The 18,523-nt window shown below is 32.6% G+C and overlaps 1 protein-coding gene across 2 annotated transcripts; it reads right to left on the bottom strand.

Moving 5' to 3' along the window:
• Nucleotides 1-4,719: 4,719 nt before the first annotated feature.
• LOC130895110 (facilitated trehalose transporter Tret1-like) lies at nucleotides 4,720-11,920 on the bottom strand. Of its 2 annotated transcripts, none has more exons than XM_057802252.1 (3): nucleotides 11,813-11,920; nucleotides 9,412-9,557; nucleotides 4,720-7,813 (listed from the first exon to the last, which is right to left on the bottom strand). In XM_057802252.1, the coding sequence occupies exons 2-3, from the start codon at nucleotides 9,530-9,532 to the stop codon at nucleotides 6,459-6,461; spliced, it is 1,476 nt and encodes a 491-aa protein (XP_057658235.1). In that variant the 5' UTR covers nucleotides 9,533-9,557; nucleotides 11,813-11,920; the 3' UTR covers nucleotides 4,720-6,458. The 2 variants fall into 2 exon arrangements, with proteins under 2 accessions (XP_057658235.1, XP_057658236.1); XM_057802253.1 differs by having other exon boundaries at nucleotides 11,673-11,870.
• Nucleotides 11,921-18,523: the final 6,603 nt, after the last annotated feature.

The following is an 18,523-nucleotide window of genomic DNA, read 5'->3' on the forward strand; positions in this document are numbered from 1 at the left end:
CAAAACATCCACAAACCCAGCCCTGCAGAGGAAAAAATTCCTATATTAGGGCCTAAACAAACAAACCTAAATTACCCCAAAAAAAACCCTTCCTTCCAAGTCCTACCCAACGAATCTCTCTCTCTCTTTTTTTGAGGTTTGGTGTTAGAGAAGGGTGCGGTGCATCCCTCCATTTTCCTGGTAAGGTATTTTTTTATACTTTTGTTTATGTTCCAAAATACATAAATACTATTTGTATACTACGTAGTTGTAGGAGACTCCAGTGATATATTTTGATTTTCACCACAAGCACCAGTTCAACAAAACGTTTAAACACCAGAAACAATTGGTGGGTATAATAGGTATACTTACAAAATGTTAGTAATAAGGATGTATATGTATAACTATCTTTAATAATATGTGTAGACGTACTTTGAGCTAGACATCATTGACGCCTTCTACCCCCACTGCATTGAAGATCTAAATACCTATTAGAGTATATGGACCGAGAAGACAGCTCTTCAAAGAGTCAGGTAAGTTTAATGTAAACCTCCAAATTTCCACACATGAAATTGCTTTGTGAGGAGCATACTATATTTTTGCTTTTTCGTATTACAGAAACTGTACTTGTACTTTAGCTGTCAAGCTGTCGATGAAATACTAGAGCTCCCACTAGAAACATCAAAACGTGTGGTGTGGGCCACAATAGATCCTTTGAGTGTATATGATACTCAAATATATAGGTACATGTATTTATCCATATGATTATTTTGTGTTTTTCTCTAATGTAATTGTTTCAATGCTGAAGCCCCATGATTCCCATAATTAAAATGTAGTTGATCTATAGGTGGATGTGCAATGGACGTTTAGTACGAGTTTGAACTTAAATCGAGTCGGTAGGATATGCGTACTTATTTTTGTGGAATCGTATCTGAAGTGGTGTCATGAAATTAAGTGATATAATTTCGAGCAACTGTGTGCCATTAGATTTTACTTCAGACTCAGAAGAGATTTGACGCATGTGCACGGGGACAGTTAATAGATGAATCATGCATCGGAAGACTTTTGAGTCACATCACTGTTCATCAGATTTCGACTATTGAATCGAGAATGAGACAAGATCTGCTTGACAAAAAAAACATCTGCGAGAATAAATGTATATTGGGAATAAGAAACATATTCAATTCTACGAATTGATCCCCATATATTGAAACGTGTCTTCGCTGATTACGTGAGTTAATTCTTAAATACGACCAGAAAACAACTAATAGAACTATTTCAAGGATAAAAAAAGAGAAAAATTTTATTCTCTTAGTTGTGTTTTCTAAATGTTTAAAAATTAAAGAGGACAATTGTAATTTTATGAAACGCTTGTTGGCCAAAAATCTTTCAACTTGAAGAGAATTTTTGAGAGTTATGGAGGTACACTTAATGTGGATATGTGAAAACCAAACATTAAAAATTTGACAATTTAAATTTGATGCATCAGAAGTGTAGATATTAAAATATAATGAACACTTAATTAAATAAATTGCGGCATACATAAGTCTTTCACCTAAAAACTCTCACTAATTTATACAAGGAATGCATTTTTACCTTACTGCTTTTGATAAAGCACATATTTTACTTTCGTTGTGTTAATGATAAAGTGTTTGTTTTCTACTGGTAAATGTACAAGGTTAAAAATTTCTTTGGTAATTTTACCAAAAATGTGCAGAAAGTTTTAACACAAAACAATTTAGTAAGTTTACTGATCAAAATAATTGAATTTAGTTTAAGATCACAAAACATTCTATAAAATTTACTAAGCGTTTATCGAAAATAATTTGACAATTGAATTTTTTGATTTTATTCTAAAATTTATCTTAGGATTTATATTAGGATTCTTACTCGTACTAAGTATCCTTATGATAAATACTATACCACTCAATTAACTTGAACTTAGTTTGAGAAACGCATTTTTTTTATTAACACGTTCGCGGACAGTGACGGTATATCACGACATTGAGTTTTGTTTTGTGCTCAAATTGTCACGATGATAAAACGTTTATTTGAATACCTAAAAAAAATAAACATATATCTGGAGAATCACATTTTTTCAGAGAATTAGAAATAAATAAGAAAAATATGGCATTATCGTAAACAGCATAAAGTTAGTCAATATAACACTGACGTTATTATGCCACATGAAATAAAAGTCTACTTTGGTTCAAAAACTTATAATGGAAAATAAACTAAGTCCTAAAATTATACATTATACATACATATAAATACATTTGTAATATTATATATGTATAATTGACGAAAAGTTGCGAAAATCTTTATATCAAAAAATAAATATATATTATAGGAAAAAAACAATATTCTTGTGCTGCTTTGGTAAAACTAAGTAAAATCAAAAATCGCTAAGGATGCCAATCTTGGAAACATGTTCCTACACAAAGTGGTGGCTTGCCTATGCATTCACGACACTGCCAGGCTGTTTCTTTTCTTTTTTCATAAGAGAGTAATGCTTACAGCGCTTATAATATGTATTTTCCTTTTTTCTTAGAGTCTTCTGATATAGGAATAGCCTCAAGAACTTGACATGTATTCTTCCTAGCATTTCTAGATGGTACAATTTTCGATTTTTTTGGCATGCTATTGACAAACTCTCTGTCATCTTTCTCATCAAAGAAATTACAAGTAATGATTTAATAATATCTTTTCTGAATGTCTTCAGATCCTTTTTTTCTTAATGGCAACTGTTATATAAATAGAGCGCGTTCAAACGGCTATATCCAGTAGGTGGAATATAACTTTTCTGTGCCATCGGATAGTTTTCCTAGGACACGAGTAATAGCTTATCATTTGGTCAGCCCTGTCAATACGTGATATGTTTTCGTTATAATGACTAATCTCTACAGGCTTTGTTTTTTTCTGTCCAAACCTGTTGGTTGTCTCAATTAATTTAGGTTGGTAACATGTTGTAATGGATGGGACATCACGTTTATAACGCTATTTGGAAGCATACACATTACCATTCCTTTTCCATACGTGTTGCCCGAGTTTCAATTTAGTCTGAGTTATTTCTTTGGGATTGCCTTTTCTATTGGATTTTCTATTGTTCCGGTCCTGTGGGTCTTTCGTTGTAGTAACCTTTTTTTATGACTCGACACTATTATAGAAGTTATCCATATGTATATATATATATATATATATATATATATATATATATATATATATATATATATATATGGTGGCCCTTATCTAGGAATTGCTTCAGAAGCCTTAGTACTAGTACTAAAGAGTTCAACTTTGAGCTTCTCCCGGCGTCTTCTCTATGTGATTTTCCTTTATAAATTTCTATATTTAGGACAAAACCGTCATTTGAACACAATTCATAGAATTTGATTTCATATTTACTCTTTTTATTATTATATAGAACCGGAAATTCCCGAATTGAACGAAATTTCAGTTGACCAGCCAAAAGAGACAAACTAAAAAATTTCTTCAATTCGTCCAAGGATACTTGTCGGAATATTTTAAACCGCTCGTTTCTAGTTTCAGGTCTGTTAGCTAAGTTTAATGACTCGCCATATGCGTTTGTTTTATGTAGAATATAATCTGTCACCTGTCTAGTCCAAATCAATTCAAAAACTGAACAACAACAGACGTGTGATCGAACATAAAGTTAATGGGGTCACAAAAGGTGTCTTTCCATTCATTTTCCGCTTGATCTGAAAAGAAATAGTTCGTCGGAAAACAATTTCACACTTTGGGTGTATTCTGGATTCTCTACGGAATCGTGTGTACTATAAGGATCGTGTAAGCTTTCATTATCCGCCTTAAAGTTTCCGTTTACACTTTCAGCCTCGTCATACCAAGTAAGTAATTGCTTTTCTTGGTTTTCATCCATTTTGAAGATATTTACACACACATACACTCGCGATACGCCCAATCTTAGACAATAACCAAATGTGCACTAAATACCACAAGGCTCTCGAGCCAAAATACGCCCAATGCGTCTGTCAAACGCCTGACCAAAATGTTTCCCCCACCAAAAAACCGTTGATTATTTCACCATCTTTTCTATTATGAGGTGACTAGTGGAACACTTGATACTCTAGAATATGCAAAATGGACGTTATATACCGCTAAAAGTATTAAGAGGCCAATCTTGAATTGGTTTATATCTTAAGAAATATATATTCAGTTTTTTTAGAGCATAAGATCCTTTTATTCAAAACTGTTCTTCCTACTCGTTCCTTCTTCCGTAATTTTCATCTGTGTTTCTGTTTCCTTTCTTTCTTGCAGTTCTACAGCTGTCAGGTTGGAATTTCAACCACAACCGGCTCAACCGGTACACCACATGATACAAATTCAACTCAAAACCAAATCTGGGAATCCAGTTGAGGACTGCAACCATCCCGGATTTCCAGTCCCAGTCTTATCTTTAATATATATTAATTTGAGTTGTTTTTAATTTATAACTGCTTTTATTCGCTATGCTCTTTTGGATACGCAGTTAATGCGAATTTTTAGCCATCATTGTTTAGCAAATTAATAGTAATTTTGCAGTGTAAAATGTTTTTTTCTTATAAATTTATAGGTATATACCATTTGTAAAAAAAACTCTTTGTTGTTAACAGAACAAAAACAGAACCTGTGCTATAGGAAAAACAATACATTAAATTTGTTACTATTTGATTTTTGCGCCAGTTTTCAGGTTTTAATCTGTAATAATCAAACTTCAAGATGCAACTTTGAATAAATATATTTTCACTTAGTACGTTCAGACAAAAGTGTGATAATTCAACGCTCTTTAAGTTTTCATCGCAAAATCTGCAGCAAAATTTCATATAACATTGGAACATAGCGGTTTGCCGTATTTCAAGTATACTTATATTCTTAATAAAATGGTATATGAGGTGTGTGAAAATGAAACTTTCAAATTTTGCGGCCTACTCACCACGTTTTCTATTAGGATAATACAGAGGTCGGCATAAGTCAGGCAATCAATTTGCATAAAAAATACAGCATCAAAATGAGTTTGTTAGAAGAAATAAGAAGATTTGAAAAAGGTTAAGTGTTCAAATTGATGCATATGTTGATTAATATGTTTACGACTACATTTCTCATCGAAGAAGCAGGTCCGGCGAAGCATATAAAAATTGCCCGAGAAGTGTTTCAAATTCTTCTTCAATTGCAATTCATAGGTCGAGAAGGATGCGTGGTCCTCCTTGAACAAACCTCACAAAAAGAAATCACAAGGTGTAAGGTCACATGACCGTGTCGTCCACTCAACGATTCCTCGTCGCATATCCATTTATCGGAATGAACATTTAGGTACTCCCGCGCACATAACATAGTGCGGCAAAGCTCCATCTTGCATGAAATGTGGGATGTTCGGGAGTGTTGGATCCTTGTCCATTTTCCACGTCAATAACTTTGGCATGTCAGGTGAAGTGTGTGTAGGGGACTTGGACGGTAAACTCGACAGTGCATGCGTTTCACCATTCGTCATAGAGAACAATTGTATATTCAAAGTTCTCCCAATAACCACACTGCAGATTGTTTCGACTGTTCAACTAATGCCAGCGTCACTGTTCTCATATTTTCGTTAGCTATTACAGATACCGATCATCCAGAACGGGATGCGTCGGCTATTTATTTTGAAAACGGGTCTACTCGATAAGCACGTCTTATCATAACATAGACACAACTGTCTAAGTCACGAACATGCTTCGTTCTAATCTTTTTTGACAGCGTTGCCAAATTTATGTCAATTTCTCAAGAGCGTTGCCTGATTTATTCCGACCTCTGTATATTTTTACATAAAATAAAATTAATTTTGTTCGCAGTAAATTAAATTAAACGTTCAAAAAGTGGAGGAAATTATTACAATGCCCTGAATCACAATAAGAGAGTTGCTAATTATGTAGTCATAAAGTCACTAATAAAAGGGTACCAAATACAAGTTCAACGCTGTGAAACAATTGGAAAAGAAGCTGGATTTGTGAAAAATACATGACTTGAGCACCAGGATAACACTGGATCTTCCATCTTTTGACCCGACGATACAACTAGAAGCCATGATAACAGCATATAGGCTAGACATTCTTAACAAATTACTTGCTGGAGCATCTGGTCAGGCGAAAATCTGGATGCAGTCTACGAGTGAATGCCCAATCATTCTGATAATCAGTGACTAAATGGCCTCTGCCACTGATTATAATAAGAGCTCGAAGGACACTTCACAACAGTAAAAAGATTAATCTAGGCCTAAATACTAAATAATGGAGTCATCAGTTCCAGAATAAATGGTTTGGCTGAAGCAGACTTCCATATTGAGTACTTTTTTTCGTTTAAGGAACATGATACCTTCATCCACTTTACAAGCATAGTTAAAATTAGGAGTGCATGTCTAGAGCAGCTTAAAGTTATTCCAAAAATTGAAAATTCCTTCCATTCTATTAACACACCTCGAATTATGACTATTAAATGGTTTTAGAATACCTATGATTTTTAAATATATGCTGAATCTCATCAATGCTCTTTCCTCTAGTTTCTGGCATTAGCCAATAAAGTATTAAACTTGCTATGAAACAATTAATTGCAAATATCCACATACACCAATGAGAACCAACACTTTCAGCTAGTAATGGATAAACTAGTTGACAAGAAGCAACCAAGACATGTTCTATAGTGAATACCAATGAACTAGACATTGATCGCATTTCAATAGTGAAAAGTACACTGATCATAGGAGTTGGTATAGAGCAAAGTCCAATTCCGTACACAAGATAATAAAATAAGATAACCGGAAATGGTAACCATTGAACTTGATCGAATAGGGGTGAATCAATAATCAAAAAATAGAAAAACGTTCCTAATAATAACATCGATATACCTGATCCTGCAGAAGATACAATCAGTAACGGTCTTCTTCCAATTCTTTCAATGATCATGAATGTTAGAAATAAACTCATAACTTTAACGATACTGATAGATACAGCTACAGTTTCTCCGGAAATAATCAAATTATATTGATTAAAAATAGGAGCTATCAGTGGAATGAGAATTGGACCTCCACTTATGGTTTGGAAAAGCATAGAAAGTACACCAAGTAGAAAACCGAATCTACTTTCTTTAGTCGAAAATAATTGTGATATATTCTTCTTCTCATGTTTCTCTGCTAGTGTCAAATTACCAAGGATTTTGTTAAAATCATTTAACAACTCACCTTCAGATTTATTACTTCGCAGCTTTCGAAGAGCTTGTAGACATTCGTCTTTTTTACCTTTCGCAAATAGATACATTGGTGTTTCGGGTGCGAAAAAGAAAAATATTAGAAATGGCAATAAAGGCGCTGCTAAAAGAAGTGAATAGTAACGAATGCCTAGAAATGGACCTATAGCATTACTATATAATTGTCCAAGTATTAGACAAGTGCTTAAAAGACTACCGAACTTTGCTCTATTATGATCCTCGCAAATTTCTGTGAAATATATAGAGAAAACGCAGGATGTTGCAGAAAATAAGTAGGACATGCAGGTTAGAAACGTTATCATTAGGGGTACAGAATTACTGAATGCTAACCCTATCAAACTGAACAACATTCCGAATCCTATAACTTGCATACACCGTTTCCTTCCTATAACATCGGCTAATTTTGCGAATAGTATTGCGGCAGGTAAAGCAATTATTCCAGGTAATCCAACCATCAAAGATGTTTCTGCAGTTGTTATTGGTCTTCCCAAGGGGTTGATATTGGAATCAGTCGATGATAATTTGATCAAAGCTGAAGATGTCCATACCATTCTACCTCCTCCAGTTATACATGGTAATAATGCTGAAAAATATAAATCATATACAGTCAAATAATTCGGTTTATTCATCCATTACAATTAGATAAATTCCTGAAAATCCTTTCAGAGCCAGTAACGGCCCAATGACATGGTTTAGATTTAGGTATCGAAATTCTTTCATTATTTCATTAACTCATACTTTTAAGAATATTTATGAACAATATCAATGCAAATTGTTTTGAAATTGTGGAATTTCATTATTGATATGCATGACTAACATCTACATCCGACGTTTAACGGTATACTTCAGTATCTTGATAACTTCCATCCAGGTTAATAGTATGTTCAGTTCTCGGTGGTAGCCATTCTGATTCTATATCAATATTGACCACATGGAGATGAATTCATATAATACGAGCTTGTAAATACAGTGGATTATTGGTTAGTAGTCTTCCGACGACATTTATTTCGATCATATTGAGAATATTGGCGCAAAAGCCACAACAGCGGTCATGGTATGCATGTAAAGCCCTTCATAACCTATAGAGCAATTGTCTAGCAGTTAAAATTTAACCATTACACTACAGAGGTCATCCAACAGTAGCAATGGAAGTTAATTCAGATTCAACTCCAATGCACATTGTCGTATGATTGTGGAAACTCAAAAAGGAATCATTACATACTTAGAATAAAAACCAATTGTGACCCTTAACAGATGATTAAAAAAAAATAGGTAGTTTCTAAGAAAGCTATCCAGTATTGCTAAGTAAAACTTCAGTCATATGAGGATATGGTATGTTCATGCCTCCAAAACAGCAACAGGAACTGGGATACGTGTATATGGACGGAAAATCGATAGTAACCCATCTTAACACATTTCAGAAGGAATTTGAACTCAATTTAAATTAATACTAGAAAAAAACTGGCAATAGTACCTGATAGTCAATCTTGAATAAGTTATTTATGTAATGTACATAAACAATATGTGAACTATGAGACCATGCCGACGCTCTACACAGTCATACACATATTGGAGAACACATTAACTAACGTAGCTTTATATAATAAATAACTTTTAGAGAGATAATAAAATATAATAATAAAAAGAGAGCGACAATTGCTAGTTTTTTGGAAGAAAATGTGACACCGGAACACATAATATGAACCAAGACAACAGTTAATCAGGTCAACTAATGCCAGAAGCAAATGAACATATTCAGTACTCTTGGATTTTATTGATAACTGTAGCATACGTATTCAGCTCTATTAAATATAGCCCTCATATATAGATTAATCTATGAAACATGTGATTTCCTGGAATTGTACCGTTATCATCTCACGTGAGTTTTTCCTTCATCGACGGTGACCATCCAGGACACAAACCAAGATACGAGATGCAAACAGTTTAAGGAAAAAGCAGCCTCAATTATAATGTTATTCTGATGAGGAAGTGTTGAATACATACCAAAAGTCCTTTAGCACCCTCTTAACTTTAATACTTGAAGAATTGATTCCTTATCCTACTCGAGGTTAATAGACTGGCGATTACCAGATTATAGGTGGAAATCAAACTTTGACAACCACTAAAGGTTGCATTATTGAGAAGATTCATAAGTAACAAAATACATAACAATCATCTTACCCAAAACTATGACGAAGAAAAAAAACTTAGTATCCTTTTTCGTTTTGGTAGTTCTGTTAGCAGAAAGTACTTTATCTGGAAAAGTATTTTGTAAACTATTGCTTGGTATATCTTCGGGCATCTCTAAATTTTATATATAGAGAAACCTAGAATAGAAATATACATTATAACAATTAAAGAATTATTTATCAATTTGTTTCCATTGAGGATTATAAGAAAAAGAAGAAAATGCAAAACATCCACGAGGGAGGAAAATAATGCTCAAGTCCAAAAAATTGAATAATTAATTCAATTATAAAATAAGCCTCCAAAAGGCCGGGACATGACTCAACTGTGGATTCCTAAAATGAAGCTGGAATGATTCAATTTATCTCACCTATGGCTGAAATCTTAATACTGTTGAAGATTTTCGAAGAAGTTATCTCACAGAAATAAATGTTAAGATCGTTTTTCATAATTTTTAGAATGGCATGCTCTTTGACTCAAACGCATTGATAATTATTGGTAACTTTATGAACTATCATATCTCAAGAATCTTGTGATAACTTTATAGAGCTTCAATGAATGAGCAAATAATTTGACCTATTTATCCTTATATTAGTTTGTGATTTGTCTTTTGCGCCTAATACTTGTTTTTTAATTATCCAAATAGAAATATTGAAATTTCTGTGAATAAGGTAAGGAAAATTAAAAATTTTCAAAATTCATTCCGTACCAACAACTATAATGAGTTATTGGTATTCAAAGGTGAAATTTAAAATTCACTCTTATTCTTATTGAGATATCTCAAGATAAAAAAGAAAGATAATGACATGCGGTTTTCGCTATTCTCTTTAAGTACATCAGCTCCATTTCTTATATTCTGCTTTCTTTTTATGATTTTTCGCACTCAGCTTTCACTTCCATATGTTAATATTCGACAGTATAATGTTTTGTCGTTTGGTTGGTTGACATTGAACGACATGATGCGGTTTTAATGCAATAGAGATTATATCACTCATTTCCAAAGTTTTTCTCTTTGCATTGTTTCCCCAAATATTGAATCATTTCTACTTTGTCCATTCTCCTCATCTATCGCTATGTTAATATATCATTATCTTGTAATTTTTTTACTACTTTCAATTTCTCAACACTTCCAGATGTCTTTCCTGTAATTCGATTTTTTTTGTTGATTAAATTGTATCATCCATAAGTATCATGAACCACAGAGGGCTCAGTCTCAAAGCTCATAATAAAAGAATTTTTATTCTAAGCTTTCAGATTATAAGTTGTTTTTCCTGACGTATCTTTCGTTGTTCGAAAAGAAACTCTTGATTATTTTTAATAACATATTGATAAAATACATCCTGGAACATTCCGGATTGCTGCGGAATGCTCGAAATTGTATGGGTTGTACCCAATGGTAAATGTATATGAATCACGATCCGTATAGCATATGAAGTCATATCCTCACTAGCAGAATTATACGACTGTAGAACAATAAATGAAGTTTAAGTAATCAAATTGGTACAATGAATAATGAAAACATGGAAGTTGATTTTCATAACAAGATGTCAAGATAGCCCTAAAACCAGTATTTTACTTTTTGGGACTGAAAATTCAAAATAATTTAGATAATTCTATCAATAAATTTCATTACAGGGATGTAGTCGGACCATTGTTCACCTTATAACTCTGTTGATTTGGCTTATGCAGTTGGTGTATGCTCAAGAAGTGTTAATTATCCCGACTTGATGGATAATATAAAAGTGCAATATAAAAGTGAAAAGGATATTCATATATATCAAAGGAATCATAGATCTTCGGATCTCTCACAAATACAATTTTATAAAGGACTACCTTTAGGAGTCTTTTAGAGAAATTCTTTATATGTATAGTGATGTAGAAATATCATGGAAGTAATTGAAGATAAGGAACCGTGGGAGTTTCAACTGAAGAGGCAAAAATTCTATCAGCAAGAGAACGAACAAACGAGTAGAGTTGGTGAAAGACTCTTTACAACGGATTCAATAATTAGGATATTTGCGTGTATTGATGATCGATAATGCAGCCGCTGTTAAACTCGCTCAGAATCCAGCATTTTACAATCATACAAAATAGATACGGATCAGATATCATCAGAACCATAGTGTACGATATCTATAAGCATTTTTATGAAGAGTTTAGATCAACATTTAGTTCAACAAGATGTTTCTATGATGATAAAAGCAAATTGAAATTTTGAGAGGAATGTATTCAAAACGTTTACTGGATCTACTTACTTCCAGTATAAATAAAAATTCAAATTGGAACAAATACTATTGAAAAGATTAGATCTTATTCACATAAACAGAAATTATATCATTACGATAATTCAGCTTTGTCATGTTTGATTGTTCCGTGCAATTAGGTATGTACTTGCCTGTATATTAAGAAATCTGTGATTTCTCTGCTTGAACTGAAGTACTTCTAATTATACTGGAAACCGTTAAGTTTTTAAACATCTTTTATTAGTGTTGCATTAAAAGTTGTAATTAATCTTGTAAATAAAATTGTAATTCCTAACCAAATTTTAATTTTACAATTTTATGTAATTACTGTTTTATGAGGCAGGTTATATATTTTAGTTTAACGTCAGATTGAATTATCTTAGTTGAGCTGAGATATATCTTCAAATATTCGATGATAATCCTTATGTTCGACAGCATTGAACTAGAATTTTCCTCATTCTCTAACCATTGCCATTGGTTGGAATTACTACTCTTCAGTTCTCAATCCTATTAACTTTATATAAATAGCAGAGATTTTTGCAGAGATGCGTTCATATGACGCTTAAAAGCTTAGTTTGTACTACGACGGATTCTATTTTATTTATCAGCTTAGTTTCAATCAAATCCTTCACTTGATTGAGTGAAATTTGTGTACTGAATTAATCAGCCTCCCTCAAGAATATTTGAATCTGTTTGAAAAAACAGAATTTGAAAAAAAAACAGTATTTGGAATTGAGTGAATAACACTGGTAATTACTGTTTTTGTCACACGAACTTTGTGATGACTTTATTTGTTTCAATGTTCCCTTAATTGAAAATAATTGAAAAAAAATATTTTGTTTCAGTCACATCCAGCTATATATTCTTTTCTGGCCACATTTACCTGCATTTGTTTGAATAACTTAATTTAGATGACTGTTTAACAATTGCATTTTCGTTTTTTTCTGCACCACAAAGATAAATCCTGGATTCGACATATAAATTGTGTAACGTGTGAGTGCTTTTTGGTATACCAACGATTTCAATGAAAACAAAACATTATGTAAGTAATTTTTATTTTTGTTTGATTCAAAGGCGTCACAACAAGTTCAAATACACTGTCCAGTACCAAAGCTTGTCATTGGCCATCAGACCAATCCTACAAAATGCTGAACTGCCCGTTCCAAATTCTCAAAATCAAACAGAAATTCGGGATTTTGTTTGTAGTCCGTAATTTGTTCTTAATCAACCTGATAAGGTTTCTCAAGAGAGTGACTCAAGTTATGAACCGTCAGCTTTGTCTAAAAAATAAGCAGAGCTGTAGGGGTCTATAGAATTTACAACTAGAATTTACTTTCTCCTTGTACGAAAATTTCTTCTTATAACATCGTGATGATGAAATAAATCCTTATTTTTCTAAAACAGATGATTCAGTCTGTCGGAATAACATTCCTGTGGTAATGAATTTATTGAATGTTGAATAAGATCCAAGTCACTGGCGATTCTTCATTGACTCCTCAATAATTAGCTTAAAAGCAGTGTTGCTAAACAACGGAAACAAATGTCTTTGAGTGCCAATTCTATGGCTTTGATATGAAAGATAATCACGAGAACATGAAGTTCCTACTTGACAAAAATTAAATACAGTGAATATGTTTGGAAAATTTGTTGAGATTTTGAAGTCATTGCTATTTTCTTGGACTATAGCTTGGTTACACAAAATATTGATGTTTCATTTGCAAATGGGACAGCAAAAACAGAAAAAGTCAACTACACAAAACTAAACAAAAGCTGAATGATCCGGAGAAAGTCACCTGGAAATGTTTTGTGGATGTTGTCCAAAATTTCCTAGGAAACCATGAAGCGGAAAACTACGAGGAATTTATCAATGTGCTTATAACTTCATACAAAGTTTTGGGATGTAATATGTCTTTAAATATACGAGTATATCCTGCACTCTAATTTTAATTTCTTCCTCGAGAATTTGAGTAGGTACTGTGAGTGACAAACAAGGCGAAAGATTTCATCAGGACATTTCCCATATTTTAAGTGTTAGAGAATTTTTGTATATTTCAAAAAAAAATATATATCTTGATGTAACAAAAAAATTAATGTGTCAATTTTTTTCTATTGATATATTATTGTTTATTGGCCATAGTACATTCCAAGTTTTCGTGTGACAAAAAAAAGTTTGAACTTTGTTGACCAGTGAAATCCAATTAATAAATACTTTCCATCATAATCGCTTCTCTAAGAAGCCAATTAAAAAGTTTTCAGTTGTTATGGTTTTTATTAAAGAAAAAGAAAACAAACGACAGATAACATTTACATACTAAATAGGAAGGAATATAGAACAGGGACGAGAATTTCATATTACATTCATTGATTTGAGAGCTGCATTTGAATCAATAGATGAAGAAATTGTATAGGATAGTATGAGGAAAATATGTATCTCTAGAAAAACAACAGATATAACAGGAATATATGAAATACTAAGATTGAAAGTTCAAATAAATGGAAGAAGATCGAGAGAGGCTTCTTCTATTCATTTGTCATAGAGAGGATGATGAAACAATAAAAAAGGAACTATGAGCTGAGGAAAATAATAGGCTACAGAAACCTGGAACTGGTGAAAATGGACGGATTATTATATGTAGACGATAAAGTAATCGTATCAGATACATTAGGGTAAACGGAAGAAGAAGTAGACATATTGATAAAGAGAATTCTGGGGAATAGAGAAATCAGACAAGATATAAAAACAAAAGTATACAACTCGATAACTGTACCCATGTTAGTAAATGGGAGTGAAGCTTAGGTAATGAACAAAAGGATAGGATAGGTTAATAATTAGAATTAGAAGAGTTAATTTGAGAGAAGCTCGAATAGGAACCACTAGGAAAAAAAAAGTTAAAAGATAGAAGCAGAAAGATAAAAGAAAAAAAAAGAAAGAGAGGAAGATCCAGGAAAACGTAGCTGTAACAAGTAGCACAGAAAAGGGGAAGACAAGGGAGAAAAATACAGCAGATAAATGAAGTAGCAAAGACTCGGAAAAAATGGAAATATGTATGGAAGGAGAATTAAAACTAGAATCGTAATACTCTGACCTCAAAAACGCCTCAAAAAATTTAGAAGAATATTTGATTCTGTAAGTGAACTGTTATGTAACACCAAAAATCACAGAATTACTACTTTTTATAAAATTCTCTCTAACAATATTTTTTCTAATCACACCCTCGCTATCAGTGAAATGCGCAGTAAAAAAAAAGTCGCGCAGAAAGTTATGAAAGTTCGTTCCAAACCATAAAAAGTCGTCCATGGTACGCTGAGGATTCTGCGCCGTTATACGAACAATTCTCTTTTGGATTCCAATCGACGTAGGTATTGTATATGAATCGTTTCCAAGACGGTCTTTTCGATACTTGGTTGATAGTAAGTAACGTTACAAGAGCCTTACATAGCCACAGATTGCGCAAATAATACCATTTAAATGTTCCCAATAACTGTTCCAACAGCAGTATATATTAGGATGGAACAAACCTACAGATTACCAAGTCTGTAGAGTCCAGACTTTTTTATTTTAAAGATCTTTTCCATTTTGTTCTGTAAATTGACCAAAAAATCCGTCTTTCCAATAATATTATTCCGCTTTGAATGGGTTATAGCTTCATAAAGTATCATAGATACCACATCAGGGTCCGATTTAAGTAAACGTGACTCAATTAATCATTTCAATCCTACTAATTTTATTGTATTATAAATCAAAGTTCAAACAACATCATACTAAGAAACAATTGCGTTAATAAAATATATTACCTCTAATAAGCCTCCAATATACGGTGAGGTTTTATAAATTAAATATTAAACATCGTAAAAATATTTATATAACATTTTTCGTGGTTAATTAGTTATCATATTATCATTTGTACAAACGCCTTTTCTAATTCTCATTCATTTATTTATTTAATATCCAAGGGTAACACTTTATTCAAAAGAATTAATCTTATCGAAAATTCCGTTTTATTTTGATAGGACAATACTCTCATATAATAACTGTTATATAAAAATTGGATATAAGGAAATAGACTGAAGTGCGTTATTTAAATAATAAAGAATTCCAACATAATAATTATTAAAATTAGTAATTAGTGGTTATAAGCATTTCTTCACATCTTTTATAAACTAATTGATTAGGATTATCTGTTAGAATAATCGGTATTTCTTCAGAACATCCTAGATGTTCATATACTTAGTGATATCAAAATGCGAATACTAGGTAAAAACTATTTCATTGTGCACAAACGAATGTATATTTTGAGATGACATGAAACTAGAAGTGTTAGAACTGGAAACGCTCAGTTTTTGAATGACACCAATCTAAAATATTAAGTCGCTGCTTCACGAAGTAAATAGTGCTACATACAATTTGCCTTCGAAATATGTATTTGTCAAGAATATATGCGTGCTATGACGTACCAAGATCTCAAGACCCATTTAAGCGCACTTGGAGATCAAAATCACGAGCAGCTATATTTCGCTGGTACCTATAGGACGGACACCGTTTGGTTGTGAAGCCCGTGCTGTTAACCTTCTTTCTTCATTTATTGTTGGAAACATCGAGAGAGTAAGATTTATGAGTGAATAAGATCCAAGATGCACCTATCAAGCGATTAAGACAACTCTTGGTGTTGTATCTGCAACAGTCTTACATTCAGTTTCCTATGATCACCTTCATATTAATAAGATTGCTTCTCGTTGGCTGCCACACATGCTTAACCGTTTTCAAAAAGTAAAGTGATGATGAATAACACAAGAAATGTTAGAAATGTTTAATATTGGTTTCATTCTGTTGTACAGAATTACTAGTAGCATACACAAAAATGTTCACCTATAGCTCTTGAGTCGGTAAATGTTCATGGGATACTGTTGAATCATGATCATGCAAAGTCACACTTGCCCGGTTGAATTTTCACGTGAGAATTACGTAATAGTCATTTAACATCTACCCTATTCGCCTGATTTTATCCTGTGTTATTTCTGGCTTTTTTTTAATCTAGTGAAACATTCGCGGAGTGGACGTTTCACGACGGAGGGGGAGATAGATGAACTAATTCATCAATTTTTTTTGGTGAATTCCTAGATTTCTCACATATTTCTAAATTCGTTTATACATTATTATACACCTACGATATATTATTCAAAGACACTTTTATTTTATATCGCAGAGTCATCAGATATTTAGGTCGATACTGTAAATCGCATGGAACATGATCGATTGAGGAGACACTAGGGGTAAGATAGGAGAAGAATTTGAGCCTGGTGGAAATAATTCAAGGTTCTGAGCTTTTTATATTTCGTAAATGTATCTAAGTGCCTTCATATTGCCGATGAAGAAAACTAAACGTGAATGTACGATAAAAATTCCATTCCATAAAAAATTCAGTTGTTTTGACGCGAATTTCGTCTCGGCTTCTTCTTATCTTCGCTCGATAATCATGCACGAATTGCAGTCAGTATGGAAAATAGTTAAATCGTTTTACCCATTTAGGTATAAACACTCCATAATCCAAAGGAACTTTTCACGTTCTGAGAATGACTGCGTTTCTAACACCCTTTTAATGAAAAACCATTGTATGTAGCTATTAACATGAGGCGACAATCTTTGTCTTATTTGTCTTTCTCAAGCAATTTGTATTTCTGGCTTTTCGTATTAATTATCTCATTTGATAATTCTGCTTTTGTAGTTTACACAGAATAAGTCGTGAATGAAACGTTAGAGATCGTTCTAAAAAAGTACAGATTATCATATTTTACCATAATAATATTGATCTCGAGCTAAGATTTACGAATTTTAATGTTTCTTTCTTGAACGATCACTCACATATGCGATTTTCATACACAAAACTTTTAGATGAGACATAATTATTTTCACTTAATATGAGATTCATGATAGAAAATACCTTTATCATCATTATGTAGACAATATTCGCGTACTTCCAAGGAATTGATAATGATAATAGATTATTGTCATCCAAACAAATCAAATTAATTAGTTAATTTGCCACAAATATTAATCAAAATAAGAGAACTTTTAAGCAAAAAAAAGGAAAAAAAAACTATTTGAAATTGATGGGGGCTACATTGAACATAAGATGTTTTACAATTTTGATACAAAAAAATTATTTGCTCAAAGTTATTCTTATTATATTTTTATGTTGTGCTGACTACTATATCAAAATAATGGTCAAATTTTTATGTATTAAATTATATCCATATATTATGTAAATTCTTAATATTTCATAGATTCTTTCGTCTCAATGGAAACCTCTTTTTCATCGCTTAGATATTGTCAAACTTTGCCTTTTGCTTCCCGTTCAAGATGCCAATAGCTATGTCATCGGCATAGCCAAAAGGTAGCATCCATCGGGTAGCTCCAGTCTGAGAATATCATCATAGCATATGTTATAGAGTTCCGGTCATAGAAATGACCCTTTTGCGACTGCTGCAAATAATATCTCAATTCTGAAACCATCCCTAATTTTATAACGTAGCTGTCTTTTCTTGGAGGTGAATCTCTACCATGCGAAGTTAGAAAGGGAAAAAATTATGCTTATCTTGAAGGGGGTTTACTATATTCTCCAACTCACCGAACTGAAAGTATGTAGAATAATCTCCTTGTTGATTCTTCTTTTATTCTGTTTGAAATGTTTCTGTTACTAGTGAAACCGCATCGGCATTTTTTACGTAAAAAGCACAAGAGGGTGAACCCTCTTGCAATTGAGTAATTCGAGTAATAACTGCTGTGTGGAGATGTCTGTGGATATTGATATAGAATTTCTGTAGGTTGTAGTGTTCAGGAAAGACGTGTCTTGGTAGCTTATTCC

This window comes from Diorhabda carinulata, chromosome 6, assembly GCF_026250575.1.
Source record: "Diorhabda carinulata isolate Delta chromosome 6, icDioCari1.1, whole genome shotgun sequence".
NCBI classification, from domain to species: Eukaryota; Metazoa; Arthropoda; class Insecta; order Coleoptera; family Chrysomelidae; genus Diorhabda; species Diorhabda carinulata.